Here is a 13,867-nt window from a genome sequence, read left to right as displayed (position 1 = left end):
TGTTTTTTCATTTTTAGTTCAAATAAACAAAATGTTGTTAAATAGCGGCTGTAAAATTAAAGGTGTTACTTTTTTGTTAAGGGTAACACGGACACTTTTTTTGTTGTAAAATTTAGCAAATCAATTAACATAAACACTTTAAAAATACTTGAGATTCAGAAAAAGATTTGTTATTTAAACAATTAAAACAACTAAAATGATTCATTTCAAAATACTTACGCAGCACCATTCAAAAATCGAAAACGCATAAACCATTCGTAAGTTTGCGAAAATGACGAGGCGACAATGCAAACCATTCATAAACGATATACAATCAGTACTTTCTTACGGCCCATCGAATCAGCAATACTACCCCAAAAAAAGCACCCACCATCATGCCAATGAAGATGATGGAGTTAAGCCAACCTTTAGTTTTCCGTATTCAAATTCAAATCACATTGGGCCGAGGGCAAAAAATGAATCGACATCGAAATGCATCATTTCTTCACTCGTACTAACCAGACCACAAATGGCCAATAGTATATAATGGAATTGCCATAGCCGCACATTTCTATGGCCTGTTCAAAGCCGGCCTTAAGGCCGCCGCCAGAACGGCCAGCATTACCGCCTTTTTCTACGTCATTTTTATCATTCTCATAGGCCTCGTTGATGTGATAGCCGGGATCTTTAGAGTCAGTAACCAAGCCGTAAGGTTGTAAAATAGAGCGATTATCTACAGTTGTTGTAGTTGTATTATTATCGTTTGGTTGTAGTCCAGTCTCTACATTATAATCTGCAATAAAATTTCATAAATTTTATTAAAATGTTCTTTAAATTCCTTTTAAAATTTGTTAAACTTACTATTACTTGCTTTATTTTGAGAGTCACCTTCTACCATTCTATGAAGTAGCTTTTTTGTTTTATCCGTGTGCGACGCGTAATCCGCAAAAGAAAAAGAAAAATTCGTTCCAAAAAAGGGGGAAAAAATTTATTAAAACTTTAGTTAAGTTTTACTTTAACCAACAAATTTTAAAGTTAATAGTTAACTAGCAGCAACAGCTAATTGTGTATAAAGCTGTAAATAGAATAAAAAAACAAAAGCATTAAAAAAATTATTAAGGTATTATGTTACAACAAAAATAACTATTACTTAATCAAATACAAAAAAAAAAAAAAAAAAAAAAAACTATAAAAATAACACGTTTATAAGTTCAAAACACATAATTTTCACCTTATTCTAAAACAAACTAACAATTTCTTGAATAAAACTTAAATTTTTACTTTATATTAACAAAATTCACAAAAAATTTAAATTCCCAATTTCTCTTAAAAATCTCCTCATATGGGGATTTCTAAAAAGACAATTGGGAATCAAAATTTTTGCCTATAAATCCACCAAATCGTATGTATTTTTGTATAAAATAAAAATTTAAAGTTTTTTTAAAGAAATACCACTTCCCCGTTAAATTTAAATTTCCCCAGTTTTAATTTTCTAACAATTTTAAGACATTTTTTCATAAATTATTAAAAATCTTAATATTTATTGCTATAAATAAAAATTACTTAATAAATTTACAAAATTTCTACAGAAATCGAAATTCCTAATTTTTATAAAAAAATCTCCTCAAATGGGTATTTCCCAAGATCATTTGGGAATTGAAATTTTTGCTTATTTCCCTATAAAAAATTATGTATTTTTATTTTCAATAAAAAATTTCAAGATTTTTTTAAAAATACCACTTCCCCGTTAAATTAAAGTTTTCCCAGTTTTAAATTTCTGAAATTTGTAAGGTATTTTTCATTAAATATTAGGAATTTTAGTTTTTATGATTTTAACTTTTTTTAAATTAAGAAATCTTTAATTTTAAAAAAGAAAATTAAATTCCTAAATTCTTTAAAGAAAATCTCTTAATAGGGGATTTTTAAAAATAGTTTGGGAATGAATTTTTTTCGATTTTTAGAAAGTCAATTTCATGTAGTTTTATTTGTCATAAAAAATTTAAAGATTTTTTAAAGAAATACCACTTTCCCGGTAAATTTAAGCTTCCCCAGTTTTAAATTCCTAAAATTTTTATGGAATTTTTTCATTAAATATTAGGAATTTTAGTTTTTATGACTTTAACTGATAGTTTTCTTAATAAATATTTGATTTTTAAAAGAAAATTAAATTCCTAAGTTCGTTAAAGAAAATTTCTTAATAGGGGATTTTTAAAAATAGTTTGGGAATGATTTTTTTTAGATTTTTAGAAAGTGAAATCTATGTATTTTTATTTGAAATTAAAAATTCAAGATTTTTTGAAGAAAATTCCACTTCCCCGTTAATTAAAGAAATTTGTAAGGGATTTTTTCATTAAATATTAGGAATTTTAGCTTTTATGACTTTAACTGATAGTTTTCTTAATAAATCTTCGATTTTTAAAAAGAAACTTAAATTCCTATATTCTTTAAAGAAAATCTCCTAAAAGGGGATTTTTAAAATTGTTTGGGAATGAATTTTTTTAGATTTTTAGAAAGTGAAATTTATGTAGTTTTACTTGACATAAAAAATTTCAAGATTTTTTAAAGAAATACCACTTCCCCGTTAAATTTAAGTTTCCCCAGTTGGAAATTTTTGAAATTTTCTTAGGAATTTTGGTTTTTATTGCTTTAATTTATAGTCTGCTTAATAAATCTCTGATTTTTATTAAAAAATTAAATTCCTATTTTTTTGTTAAAAATCCCCTCATGTGGGGATTTTTGAAAATTTTTGGGTTTTTAGAAAGAGAAATTTATATAGTTTTATTTGACATAAAAAATTTCAAAATTTTTTAAAGAAATACCACTTCCCCGTTAAATTTAGGTTTCCCCAGTTGGGAAATTTTTGATTTTTTTTTTATGAATTTTAGTTTTTATTGCTTTAATTGATAGTCTGCTTAATAAATCTCTGATTTTTATTAAGAAAATTAAATTCCTATTTTTTGTTAAAAATCTCCTCAAGTGGGGATTTTTGAAAATTGTTTGGGAATAATTTTTTTGGAATGGGAAATTGATTTAGTTTATTTCTAGCTTTAAAATAAACAAGTTTGGTGAAAAAATAAGTTTCCCCAGTTGGGATTTTGGTAATTTTTTCGGGAATTAAAAATTTCTTATATTGTGCTTGTATTATTTAATAAAACACGTACCGTTTTACAAAAAAAGGGGAAGCTGTATGAAGCTGGCTCACGCTATCGTTTAAACCAGCGACGGCACGTGACAATTTAACAGAAATTTTGTTTTGATGTTGTTGTTCTTTAAAAAAAACCCACAAAAACAATGTCATGTGTGCGTTTTTTCTTAAATAATAATCTTTAGTAATTAAGGCGGCAATTATTAAATAAAAAATTTTGATTTATGTATTTTGTTAAAATTTTTATTTTCTTAAAAATAGAAATGATTTTTAGATTAAATTAATTAACAAAATCTTTTTTGTTATTGTTTATCATAAAATCAAATGTGTAACAACTATTTTTTTTTTCTATCTCTCTCTAAAATGCAGATCAAAAATGAGCATTAATCAGTTCCTGTTTGCCTTCATTAACTAAATTTAAAGCGGGTTTTTAAATGTTTTGCGTTTTTCTGCGCCTTAAAAAAAATTTACACGAAATTTTTATGTTCATAGTAATAAATAAATATTGTCACAATTCTTTCAATAAAATTGACATTTCAAGTTTAAAAATGTTGTAAAAATCTTTTAAAAAATATAATTTAAATCATACAGAAACGCAATTTTTAAAAACCTCATTTATTTAGCAGAAAACGTAAATTTTATACAAATTATTGTTTAAATCATAAAAAAATAAAATTTTTCAGCGAATTTCACAAAAAAATTTGAATTCCAAAAACTTTTTCCAAAATCTTAAGGAGATTTTTCCCTTGGACTTGGGAATTCAAGTTTCTTGGTAAAATTCTTTAAATTAACCAAAAACTCTTAATAAAGCTTAAACAATTTTAATTTCTTTCAAAATTCACAAATTTTCAAAACTGGGGAAACTTTTTTTTAGCCGGGGAAGTGTATTTTTTATTAAAACTTATTTTTTCTCAATTTTAATCGCTTAAACTTCAATTTTCTTTTTAAAAACATAAAAATTTTCATTCCCAAATGTTTTTCGAAAATCCCCACTTGAGGAGATTTTTTCCTCTGGTATTGGGAATTCAGGTTTCTTTATAATATTCCCTAAATTAACCTTCTAACTATTATTAAAATGGTAAAAAAAACTGTGGCAACATTTTTTGCTTTAAATTTAACATTTTTAAGCCGGGGAAGTATATATATTTTTTTAAAAAACTTAAATTTTGTTAAAAGAATTTAATAAAACATGTTTATATGCTTTCAAAAACATAAAAATTTTCATTCCCAAACAATTTTCAAAAATCCCCACTTAAGGAGATTTTAAACCTGAAATTAGGAATTCAAATTTCTTAGCAAAAATGTAAAAATTTTAAATGTTTACAATTATTTATGTTAAAGAAAAGTTAAATTCTTTATAAAATTCAGAAAATAAACAAAAAAATCTAAACTGGGGAAGTATATTTTTGCCGGGGAAGTATATTTTTTTCGTAAAACTTTAGTTTTTTATGTTTTAATTGTTAAATTATGAATTTTCTTTCTAAAAAAACAAAAATTTTCATTCCCAAATGTTTAACAGAAATCCCCACTTGAAAAGATTTTTTACTAAGATTTTAAGAATTCTAGTTCTTTCTAGAAATCATAAATTTTTTCGGTTAAACAATATTTAGTTGAAGAAAACATAAAATTCCTTATAAAAATTAAAAAGTCCCCTACTGGGGAAATCTATTTTTGCCGGGGAAGTGTATATTTTTAATAAATCCAGAATTTTTTAATAATTTACTTTATAAACCATGTTTGTATGCTTCCAAAAACATACAAATTTTTATTCCCAAATGTTTAACAAAAATCCCCACTTGAGGAGATTTTTTAAATATTTTAGGAATTAATTTTTTTGTTTGAAATTTAAAAATGATTGTAATTTTTTTATAATTTAGAGATATTTTACCAATTCCAGCGTTTTTTATTACGGATTTTAGATATTTTTACTTTCAAATATCTGGGTTTTTAAACTTTTTTATAAAAACGTGTGTTTTATTTAAAATTTTGAACTTTGGAATAAATTGAAAACATTTCATATTCCTAAAACTTTTTCTAATTATTAAGTTATTGAACTTTTTTTTTGGTGGCAATTTTTTTTTTTTTACAAAACGTAATTTCCAAAAAATGTTTTGAAATTTCAATTAAATTTTTTTTATTAAACTTGTCTCTACATTTATTTACCTTTCAATTTTTATGGTTAATATCAAATAATTATTGTTGTTGTTGTGTTTCAAATATAATTTAACACTTGTTTGTTTTTTACACAAAAAATTTTATTATTTCTTACGTTTTATTAACTGTTATAAATAAACAAAAATTAGAATTTTTTTGGTCCCACGATTAGTCTTTAACAAAAGTAAATTTTTATAAATATAATTTTTATAAATTAACGAAAACATTAACAATTTACACGCTATGCAATAGTTTACAACAAAATTTAATTACTCGCACATGTAGATTTATTTTCAATAAAAATAGACAATTCCTTTTTTTAATACAAAAAATATATATATTAAACGTTATTTTTTATAAAAAGAAAATAAAACGGTTACTTTTTAGGTTTTCACGCGCCAAACAGTAAAATTGTTCTGAAGTCTAAAACGCGGCTTTAAATACAATGAAGAGTCAAAGTGAAATTTTCGTTTTAAAAACAAAAAAAGTCACTTATTTAACATTAAATACCTAAACAATTAAAATAAAGTATTAACTTAAAAAAAGCAGTTTAAAAGTACAAATTCTAAGAGTAATAATGATAAATTGTTACTGTTAATTCTCACTCTCTCTCTCCATCTCTCTTTAATAACAGTGTAAAATTAACATTACTATAGCTAACAGTGTTACTAAAACAACTTAATGTAATGCAGTTTTTAATTGAGTGTTAATTTTTTAAGTGTTATGCATTAATTATTTACTAGATTTACATGATAATTTCCAAATTTTAATCCAGAAACTGGGGAAAACTTCTAAACCAGGAAATGTGAAAGAAATGTGCCTCCCTTCTAAATTAAAGAAACATTTTACATATTTTGTAGCTTGAACTACACAATAGTCTAAAGACTGGACTAGAGAATAGTCTGGACTGCAGAATAAACTATAGTTTGGACTATAGAATAGACTATGGTCAGGACTATAAAATAGTCTTAAGTCTGGCTATAGAACTATGAAACTATGGCCTGAACTATAGAACAGTCTATAGTTTGGACTATATAATAGTCTATAGTCTGGACTATAGAATAGTCTATTCTCTGGACTAAATACACTATAATTTGGTTTTACAGAATACTCCATAGTTTGGACTACAGAATAGTCTAAAGTTTGGACTACAGAATAGTCTATAGTCTAGACTATACAATCAACTACAGGATAGTCTAGAATAGTTTATGGTCTGGACTATAGAATAGACTATAGTCTGGGCTATAGAATAGTCTGTAGTCTGGACTATAGAATAGTCTTAAGTCTTGCTACATAATAGTCTATGGTCTGGACTATAGAATAGCCATAATCTGGGCTATAGAATATAGCTAAGTCTATCCTTTAGTATAGTATATAGTCTAGTCTATAGTCTAGTCTATAGTCTAGTCTATAGTCTAGTCTATAGTCTAGTCTATAGTCTAGTCTATAGTCTAGTCTATAGTCTAGTCTATAGTCTAGTCTATAGTCTAGTCTATAGTCTAGTCTATAGTCTAGTCTATAGTCTAGTCTATAGTCTAGACTAGACTATAGACTAGTCTATAGTCCTAGTCTATAGTCTAGTCTATATTCTAGTCTATAGTCTAGTCTATAGTCTAGTCTATAGTCTAGTCTATAGTCTAGTCTAGTCTAGACTATAGTCTAGTCTATAGTCTAGACTATAGTCTAGTCTATAGTCTAGTCTATAGTCTAGTTTATAGTCTAGTCTATAGTCTAGTCTATAGTCTAGTCTATAGTCTAGTCTATAGTCTAGTCCATAGTCTAGTCCATAGTCTAGTCCATAGTCTAGTCCATAGTCTAGTCTATAGTCTAGTCTATAGTCTAGTCTATAGTCTAGTCTATAGTCTAGTCCATAGTCTAGTCTATAGTCTAGTCTATAGTCTAGTCTATAGTCTAGTCTATAGTCTAGTCTATAGTCTAGTCTATAGTCTAGTCTATAGTCTAGTCTATAGTCTAGTCTATAGTCTAGTCTATAGACTAGTCTTTAGTCTAGTCTATAGTCTAGTCTATAGTCTAGTCTATAGTTAGTCTATAGTCTAGTCTATAGACTAGTCTGGACTATAGAATAGTCTTAAGTCTGCTACATAATAGTCTATGGTCTGGACTATAGAATAGCCATAATCTGGGCTATAGAATATAGCTAAGTCTATCCTTTAGTATAGTATATAGTCTAGTCTATAGTCTAGTCTATAGTCTAGTCTATAGTCTAGTCTATAGTCTAGTCTATAGTCTAGTCTATAGTCTAGTCTATAGTCTAGTCTATAGTCTAGTCTATAGTCTAGTCTATAGTCTAGTCTATAGTCTAGTCTATAGTCTAGTCTATAGTCTAGTCTATATTCTAGTCTATAGTCTAGTCTATAGTCTAGTCTATAGTCTAGTCTATAGTCTAGTCTAGTCTAGACTATAGTCTAGTCTATAGTCTAGACTAATAGACTAGACTATAGGACTAGACTATAGTCTAGACTATAGACTAGACTATAGACTAGACTATAGACTAGACTATAGACTAGACTATATAGACTAGACTATAGACTAGAATATAGACTAGACTATAGACTAGACTATAGACTAGACTATAGACTAGACTATAGACTAGACTATAGACTAGACTATAGACTAGACTATAGACTAGACTATAGTCTAGACTATAGACTAGTCTATAGACTAGACTATAGACTAGACTAGACTATAGACTAGACTATAGACTAGAATATAGACTAGACTATAGACTAGAATATAGACTAGACTATAGACTAGAATATAGACTAGTCTATAGTCTAGTCTATAGTCTAGTCTATAGTCTAGTCTATAGTCTAGTCTATAGTCTAGTCTATAGTCTAGTCTATAGTCTAGTCTAATATTCTAGTCTATAGTCTAGTCTATAGTCTAGTCTATAGTCTAGTCTAGTAGTCTAGTCTATAGTCTATGTCTAGTCTAGTCTAGTCTAGTCTAGTCTAGTCTAGTCTAGTCTAGTCTAGTCTAGTCTAGTCTAGTCTAGTCTATAGTCTAGTCTAGTCTATAGGTCTAGTCTATAGTCTAGTCTATAGTCTAGTCTATAGTCTTAGTCTATAGTCTAGTCTATAGTCTAGTCTATAGTCTAGTCTATAGTCTAGTCTATATTCTAGTCTATAGTCTAGTCTATATTCTAGTCTATAGTCTAGTCTATCTTCTAGTCTATAGTCTAGTCTATAGTCTAGTCTAGTCTAGTCTATAGTCTAGTCTAGTCTAGTCTAGTCTAGTCTAGTCTATAGTCTAGTCTAGTCTAGTCTAGTCTAGTCTAGTCTAGTCTAGTAGTCTTAGTCTAGTCTAGTCCTAGTCTAGTCTAGTAGTCTATAGTCTAGTCTATAGTCTAGTCTATAGTCTAGTCTATAGTCTAGTCTATAGTCTAGTCTATAGTCTAGTCTATAGGTCTAGTCTATAGTCTAGTCTATAGTCTAGTCTATAGTCTAGTCTATAGTCTAGTCTATAGTCTAGTCTATAGTCTAGTCTATAGTCTCGTCTATAGTCTAGTCTATAGTCTAGTCTATAGTCTAGTCTATAGTCTAGTCTATAGTCTAGTCTATAGTCTAGTCTATAGTCTAGTCTATAGTCTAGTCTATAGTCTAGTCTATAGTCTAGTCTATAGTCTAGTCTATAGTCTAGTCTATAGTCTAGTCTATAGTCTAGTCTATAGTCTAGTCTATAGTCTAGTCTATAGTCTAGTCTATAGTCTAGTCTATAGTCTAGTCTATAGTCTAGTCTATAGTCTAGTCTATAGTCTAGTCTATAGTCTAGTCTATAGTCTAGTCTATAGTCTAGTCTATAGTCTAGTCTATAGTCTAGTCTATAGTCTAGTCTATAGTCTAGTCTATAGTCTAGTCTATAGTCTAGTCTAGTCTATAGTCTAGTCTATAGTCTAGTCTATAGTCTAGTCTATAGTCTAGTCTATAGTCTAGTCTATAGTCTAGTCTATAGTCTAGTCTATAGTCTAGTTTATAGTCTAGTCTATAGTCTAGTCTATAGTCTAGTCTATAGTCTAGTCTATAGTCTAGTCCATAGTCTAGTCCATAGTCTAGTCCATAGTCTAGTCCATAGTCTAGTCTATAGTCTAGTCTATAGTCTAGTCTATAGTCTAGTCTATAGTCTAGTCCATAGTCTAGTCTATAGTCTAGTCTATAGTCTAGTCTATAGTCTAGTCTATAGTCTAGTCTATAGTCTAGTCTATAGTCTAGTCTATAGTCTAGTCTATAGTCTAGTCTATAGACTAGTCTTTAGTCTAGTCTATAGTCTAGTCTATAGTCTAGTCTATAGTCTAGTCTATAGTCTAGTCTATAGACTAGTCTTTAGTCTAGTCTATAGTCTAGTCTATAGTCTAGTCTATAGTCTAGTCTATAGTCTAGTCTATAGTCTAGTCTATAGTCTAGTCTATAGTCTAGTCTATAGTCTAGTCTATAGTCTAGTCTATAGTCTAGTCTATAGTCTAGTCTATAGTCTAGTCAATAGTCTAGTCTATAGTCTAGTCTATAGTCTAGTCTATAGTCTAGTGTATAGTCTAGTCTATAGTCTAGTTTATAGTCTAGTCTATAGTCTATTTTATAGTCCAGTCTATAGATTAATCTATAGTCTAGTCCATAGTCTAGTCTGGACTATAGACTAGACTTTACTCTGTACTATAGAATAGTTTATAGTCTGAACTATAGAATAGTCTATAGTCTGGACTACAGTCTAGTCTTTAGTCTAGTTTATAGCCAGTTTTATATTTAGTAGTATAATTTGCTTTATAGTCTTATCTGAAGTTTGTTCTGAATGAAAATAATTTATTTGATTTAATAACAATAAAACGTAATAAATAAATATTTAAATAAATTGTAAAAACAAAGTGTTCTATTGATCATTGGTTTTTGTTGTGGAAATTTTAATTTTTCAATTCAAAAACAGTTGAAAAATTGAAAGTTCTATTGTGAATAAAACTAAAATAAACAAACAATAAATATAACAAAAGATTATTTAAATTTTGTTTACAACAAAAATAAATAAATATTTGTTTTATTTTGTTTGTTTGTTTTGTTGTAATATTGTATTAAAAATTTAAAACAATTATTTTGTCAATTTTGAAAACAAACTGCGAAAAGTTGTTGCTCTAGTATTCAACGACAAAAGTCATTAAACGAAAAATTTACAATAAAAACAACAACAATAGCAACAAAATTGGTTTTGGAAAAAAGAAATACATAACAAAAGAAGAGATTAATTTTTATGAAAATATAAACAAATAAATATGTAATTATTTAAATTAATTATTAAACAATGTTGTAGATTAAATGGCGAAATAAAATTGATTTAGTACTATTTTGAAAAATTAAGTACTTTTTTGGGGTTTCTTTTTGAGAAGAAATGTTGATTTTAGTGTATGGATTTGAATTTTAAAGCTTTTGGAAAAAGTACTTTTTGAAAAATAGTACTTTTTTGGAAAAGTACTTTTTGAAAAATTGTAATTTTGTTGTTTAAAATTGTTTAAAAATGGAAAATTTTGTTAATTTATGGAAAATTTGTTTTTAAAGGAAAAAAGTACTTTTTTAGAAAAAAGTACTTTTAGGTTTTATACAAGAAAATTTGCAGGAATAATTGGCTTATGTTTAAAAATTTAATTTTCTGTAAAAAGTTTTACTTTCTTTTGGAAAAAGTACTACTTTTTTGAGAAAAAATACTACTTTTTGCAAAAAGTACTTTTAGCAAAAAAGTACCTTTTTGCCTTAATAATAAAATTTTAATTAGAAATTATATTTTAACACATTTGCCACAAAAAGTACTTTTAAAAAAAGGTACTTTTTTGAAAAAGTACTTTTTCGAAAAAAGTACTTTTTTGAAAATTTGTCTGTTTTTGTTTAAAACGAAGAATAAATTATGTTTTAACACTAAAATTTCTTTATTAGCACTATAATTTCTTTATTAAACTACCTTTTTTAAACACTTTTCCTTTTTTTTTAAATTTCAAGTTTTTCAATTAAAATTCTGGGAATTTCTTTCATAATGTTAAAATAATCATGTATTTTTAAACTGTATATTTTGTTAAAAGACAATTAAAATTCTTAACACAGAAAAACAATATTTATGTTAATTTTTGTTTTTATAATAAAAATTTAATTTCAATTGTTTTGTTCCTTTTTAAAAAATTAACACTTTAATAAAACTGGTTTTCAATTATCAACAGATGTTACTGTTTACTTAATAACTTTATTTAAATTTATTTAATCCTTTTTTACGCACCTTTTTTTATTGAAAATTTTAAATTTTCTTTTCTTTAAAATGTCTTTTTCGCAACCTTACGAATGGTTTTTGCTCTTCTGTCCTTTGGTTTTGGTTTTAAAGGGAAACTTTTAGTTTTTAACAACTTCAGCAAACACTAAGAGGTTTTGAGCTCCTAACAGCTCGAAAAACAGTAAATTTTTTAGTCCACCGCACAGCTTTTTATATCAAAAAAAATTCTCTTCAATCAATCTAAAGATTTTGCTCTTATTTGTAGATAAGCTGATAAGCCTTTTTTTCCTAAAAGCTTGTTTATATAGAGAAGCTGCAAATGTTGCCTTATCATATTCTTTTTACAATTTATCTGTAATTTAAGTTAAGCAAAAAAAAATTTCTTAAATTTTTTTTTTAAGTTTTACTGACTTACACAAATTTCTAAAAGGTTCAGGGCTTGCGCCCATAAATCATTGTAAATTTTAAAACTGATAAGGAGACACATATCTGTATGCAAATAATCAACAGACTTTCGTTTTGTGAGTGATCTTTTGAAAGTCAAGAAGAATTCAGAAGTTATGTATAATTTTTAATATTTTCCTTATTCCGTGTTGTTACTAAACTATAGACCTGACCTGATTTTAAACCATACTATAGACTAGATAATAGACTTGACTATAGACTAGATCACAATGCAGACTTTAAACTAGACTATAAAACAAACTATAGACCATACTATAGACTTTCAACAGGACTATAGTCCTGACTATAGAACAAAATATAGTCCGGACTATAGATCGAAGTATACACTGTACTATAGCATAGACTATAGTTCAAACTATAGACCAGAATATAGATCATGGAGCAGACTATATACCAGATTTTATACTAGAATATAGTCCAGACCAGACCAAAGTCCAAATAATAGTCTAAACTATTCATAGCCCAGACATTTGACTAAACTATTGATTCGACTATCGCCCAGACCAGAGACAAAAGACTACATGACTGTCCAGACCACAGAGCAGACCACAGAGACCACAGTGCAGACCATAGACCAGTTTATAGACCAGACTGATGTTCAGATAATAGGCTAGACTATTCACCAGTTAACAGTACAGACTACTGACTAGACTATTGAATAGATTATTCTTTCTAAAGTTTCCTTATAAAATCGATGAACTACTGACAAGATTATAGTCTGTAGACTAGACTGTAGGCCAAAATATAGACCAGTCTATAACCAGACTGTAGACTCGACAATAGACAAGACTATAGACTAGACCATAGACTAGAATAGACTAGACTAGACTAGATAGACTCTAGACTATAGACTGACTAGTAGACTAGACTAGACTATAGACTAGACTATAGACTAGACTATAGACTAGACTATAGACTAGACTATAGACTAGACTATAGACTAGACTATAGACTAGACTATAGACTAGACTATAGACTAGACTATAGACTAGACTATAGACTAGACTATAGACTAGACTATGACTAGACTATAGACTAGACTATAGACTAGACTATAGACTAGACTATAGACTAGACTATAGACTAGGACTATAGACTAGACTATAGACTAGACTATAGACTAGACTATAGACTAGACTATAGACTAGACTATAGACTAGACTATAGACTAGACTATAGACTAGACTATAGACTAGACTATAGACTAGACTATTAGACTAGACTATAGACTAGACTATAGACTAGACTATGACTAGACTATATGACTAGACATAGACTAGACTATAGACTAGACTATAACTAGACTTTGACTAGACTATAGACTAGACTATAGGCTAGACTATAGACTAGACTATAGACTAGACTATAGACTAGACTATAGACTAGACTATAGACTAGACTATAGGACTAGACTATAGACTAGACTATAGACTAGACTATAGACTAGACTATAGACTAGACTATAGACTAGACTATAGACTAGATATAGACTAGACTATAGACTAGACTATGACTGACTATAGACTAGACTATAGACTAGACTATAGACTAGACTATAGACTAGACTAGACTAGACTATAGATGCTATACTACTATGACTAGACTATAGACTAGACTATAGACTAGACTATAGACTAGACTATAGACTAGACTATAGACTAGACTATAGACAGACTATGACTGACTAAGACTAGGACTATAGACTAGACTATAGACTAGACTATAGACTAGACTATAGACTAGACTATAGACTAGACTATAGACTAGACTATAGACTAGACTATAGACTAGACTATAGACTAGACTATAGACTAGACTATAGACTAGACTATAGACTAGACTATAGACTAGACTATAGACTAGACTATA

At 27.7% G+C, this 13,867-nt stretch overlaps 1 protein-coding gene across 1 annotated transcript; it reads right to left on the bottom strand.

Moving 5' to 3' along the window:
• Positions 1 to 476: 476 nt before the first annotated feature.
• LOC119614892 lies at positions 477 to 11,726 on the bottom strand. The gene is made up of 3 exons (XM_037970986.1): positions 11,543 to 11,726; positions 841 to 1,054; positions 477 to 772 (listed from the first exon to the last, which is right to left on the bottom strand). Exons 2-3 carry the CDS (start codon positions 875 to 877, stop codon positions 477 to 479), a joined length of 333 nt encoding a protein of 110 aa, XP_037826914.1. The 5' UTR covers positions 878 to 1,054; positions 11,543 to 11,726.
• Between the last annotated feature and the right edge of the window lie 2,141 nt (positions 11,727 to 13,867).

Source organism: Lucilia sericata, unplaced genomic scaffold (assembly GCF_015586225.1).
Source record: "Lucilia sericata isolate MDLA Ls3-8-SP2 unplaced genomic scaffold, ASM1558622v1 Contig003599F_arrow, whole genome shotgun sequence".
NCBI classification, from domain to species: domain Eukaryota; kingdom Metazoa; phylum Arthropoda; class Insecta; order Diptera; family Calliphoridae; genus Lucilia; species Lucilia sericata.
Note: the sequence above shows the minus strand (reverse complement) of the source record. Positions and strands in the feature narration are given on the sequence as shown.